This window comes from Atta cephalotes, assembly GCF_000143395.1.
Source record: "Atta cephalotes unplaced genomic scaffold scaffold00054, whole genome shotgun sequence".
Taxonomy (NCBI): Eukaryota; Metazoa; Arthropoda; class Insecta; order Hymenoptera; family Formicidae; genus Atta; species Atta cephalotes.
Window position 1 is genome coordinate 988150 of NW_012130118.1, and position 3532 is coordinate 991681.

At 35.9% G+C, this 3532-nt stretch overlaps 1 protein-coding gene across 1 annotated transcript in view; it reads left to right on the plus strand.

The window, feature by feature from the left end:
• Window positions 1-80: 80 nt before the first annotated feature.
• The window catches only part of LOC105623227 (neurofibromin), a 14859-nt gene continuing 11407 nt past the window's right edge, over window positions 81-3532 (plus strand). Inside the window, exons 1-2 of the mRNA XM_012204628.1 lie at window positions 81-140; window positions 2503-2824. Of these exons, the coding sequence (XP_012060018.1) occupies window positions 81-140; window positions 2503-2824 (382 nt within the window). The remainder of the gene's footprint in view (window positions 141-2502; window positions 2825-3532) is intronic.

Here is a 3532-nt window from a genome sequence, read left to right on the forward strand (position 1 = left end):
GATGACGTAAGGTCGCAGCTCGTAGCGAGCTAGCGATTCGTGGTACGTGGTAACGGCCTGTCAGTGAACCTCGGACGGAAATGGGGACGCAAAAGCCCGGGGAATGGGCGAATTTAGTGATCACGCGTTTCGAGGATCAGGTGGGCGATTAGCAATGCTTCGATGCGAGAAGCGTCGATCTCCTTGTCTTCGTTTCCTGATCGTTTCGTGCTCGTCCTCTCCTTCTCCTTCTCCTTCTCCTTTCCTCTCGATCCGTCTCGCTCTCGCCACCCTCTTCCGGTGTACGGCCACCACCTCCTTCTCCTCCTCCTTCTCCTCCTTCCTCTAATGTCACATCCACGATGCATTTACGGTACTTGCCCGTTTGCTCGTCGATTCCTCGTCAACGCCTTTCATGGGTGCGTCTTGGGATTACACCGGTATCGTCGGCGTCGTTACTCGCCGCCGTACTCGCGCCCCCCGTTCTCCGGGTATCGAATTTCGAGCTCTATCGCTCGTTGGTGGTACGCGGGGTAGTGGATGATTTTTCTCGAACAAATGTTCGGACTTTCTGAAACAACGACTGCAAGAACGAAGGATGCGACTGATAGTCGGTTTTATGAGTTGGTCAACGTTGTCTCCTAATACGTGCTGAATTTGAACTTGAGAATTAGGTATCAGGAATGTGTACGATATTTGGAGCGAGCACGGCATAAGAAATAATAATTCAAGGACGTAGATGATTAGAGATCATCCTCATCAACTGCTCAAATATTTAGAATATAATGGCAATTACTATATGTTATAATATTTTCAAGGCATCGTTATGTAGACATAAGGAAGATTGTTTGTAATTATCTGTATTTTGTGTCAATATTTCATAGGTTTTTTCTGAGATTCCTATTGCTTTATGTTTATTTACAAGACATCTCTACATGTATAAATTGTATCGCGTGCGACTTTCGGGTATGATATAAATTAAATTTTATAAGAAAATCGATCATTTAATATTTAATTTTTGAACAATAAAGACAAAGATGAAATAATAAAATTTAATCGAAAATTTTGGAATATTATTGTAATGAAGAGTGGCACATCAGAATCTTATATTTAAATAAGTATAAAAGATAGATTTATTTACATAAATCAAATATTAAATAATATTTACAGAATATATATATTTTATAAATATTTACAGAAATTGACGGAATATAGAACAACCTATTAATCAAAGTATTATTACAATTTATCTTATTTAATTCTCTAAGTCTGATACAATTTCGAGGTACCACATGTTAGATTTCCTATTATTAAATCATCATGTGATAATCGTTGATCTAATGTTTGTCAATAGACGTGACTAAAAGAATCGAACTGAACAGGTTTTTCGAATACCTATGATTTGTCTTTTCCAAGAAAAAAAAAGAAACAATCGTCTATAATCGTGCTAGACGATGATATATTTTAAGCGCGTATCGATAAAATGGGGGGGTATCACCGTGCCCGAGAATACGATGTCGTTCCTTCCCTCCTTGATTCGTTCATTCATGAAAAGATGCATTCTTGCAAAGATGGCCCCTCCTCCCCCGGCTCCCCTCGTGCGGTTTGACCTTCGCCCCCTCCGCCTCCAGTCAACCTCGTAAGAGCAGCTCAATCAAGGTGTATATACAGTAACGTATCTATTAAGGGGTGCGAAGTGTAAGCTCGTGTGACTTTTGTCCATTTCTACCAACGTAGTTTAACTTGAATCTCGTTTTAATTTGCTCTTTATCCTTTTTTATTTCTTAGAAATAGAGAGATAAAGATGAAAAATAAGTTAAACCAAGGTTAAAAATAATCTACAGTAGTAGCAATGGTAGCAACGAGCATTTATGATTCACGAACGCTATTTCGTTGATTAGCGTGAGAATAATATAATTGAGGAAATGCTTTTATGTGTTTGTGTGCTCCAATTACGAAATCCGTTATTTACAAGCGATATATAAATTCGTGTAGAGCACTTTATTCGTGATATATTAAGAACGATATTCGACAGTCAATCTCCGAGTATATCAAATAAGTTATAGGACAAGATTCTGCACTCGTGTCTGCCCATCCCCGCAAAAATGACGGTAAAAAAAGAAAGAATTCTCTTACTGTTCGTACGTTTGATACAAGTCGATGAATGGGATGGGTATATCCATGAATGAAAGTTGCATTCCCTGTACGCACAACTCAACCGCGCTGCCCGATACGCCGAATAAAAGGGAAATATCGGAATCGATTGAGCCGAACGAGTATATAAATTGATGTTTCCCAATGTCCAGGCAATTTGTCGGCACCATTATTCCGAAGATTTTTCTGTTTCACTTTTAATGCCTCTTTCATGGTCCTCCATCCTGATAATCTCCCACGGGAGACGAAAATGGATTCATCCAACAATACTCATTACTCATCTCAACATACATACTTAAATTATTTTTGTTACATTGTACATTTTTTGTTAGTTTATCTTTGTCTAAGAGATCACTTCTTTGAATACAGCTGCCATGTCGTTCCGGTCCCGAAAGTCCTCATTCTCGGGTGAACGAAAAGAGGAGCAAGAGATGTCTAATAGAGATCTCTCGGTTCCGTTTCTCTCTCGTTATATCTGGTCTTACGAAGATGCTGCAGCGAGTCAATGAGCTTACACCAAGCACAAGCAGTCAGCGGCCATTCCAATCCAAAGAGCAAGATCGGCAGGAGTCCATCATTATCGTTCTGGACACGCTGGAAAAGTGTTTGGCAAATACACCAAAGGACACAACGAAATTCGAAGAGGCGATGAATGTAAAATTGTTGCTTCGGGAGATATGCCAGTTCATAGGTGAGCGAAACAAGGAAAATTGTTGACTTAAATTGACCTTGTAACGTTTACAGAATCGATTTATACGTACAGAAAAATACATACTGTACACAAGTAACAATTACTTGTTTTAACTTTAAAGTTTATATATTCATAAATGTACTCTTTAAAATTTTTGGAGTGGAATCTAACTGTAAATTTCATTTTTAAAAATTACCAATTGAGCCATTCTTTTTCAATACTGACTCAATTATCATTCTTTAGAATTAGATTCCACTTAAAAGATTTTAGGGAATATCATAAGTTCATCACAAACACTAAATTTATTCAAAATATATTCTGAATTCTATGATAATTTAATACTTCAGTTAAGATTATTGAGATAATTAAAACATATTTTTATTATATGAAGTCACTTCTTCGATTAATTTTATAATACTTTTCAAAAGAAAATAAATTCTTATTTTAAGTATATAATAAATGTTTCAAAAATTTAATATATTTTAAAATTATTATCAAAACATATTCTTTGTTAAAGATAAGCATTACTTGAAAAACGAAGAAAGTAAAATTGATGAATAATATTTTTCTATGTGTATATGTATATATATATATATATATATATATATATATATATATATATATATATACTACTATATACTAACTAACACGAAGTAAAGTAAGTAAGTACGTAGTTAGTTTAGGTTTAAGTTAGTTACGTACTACGTA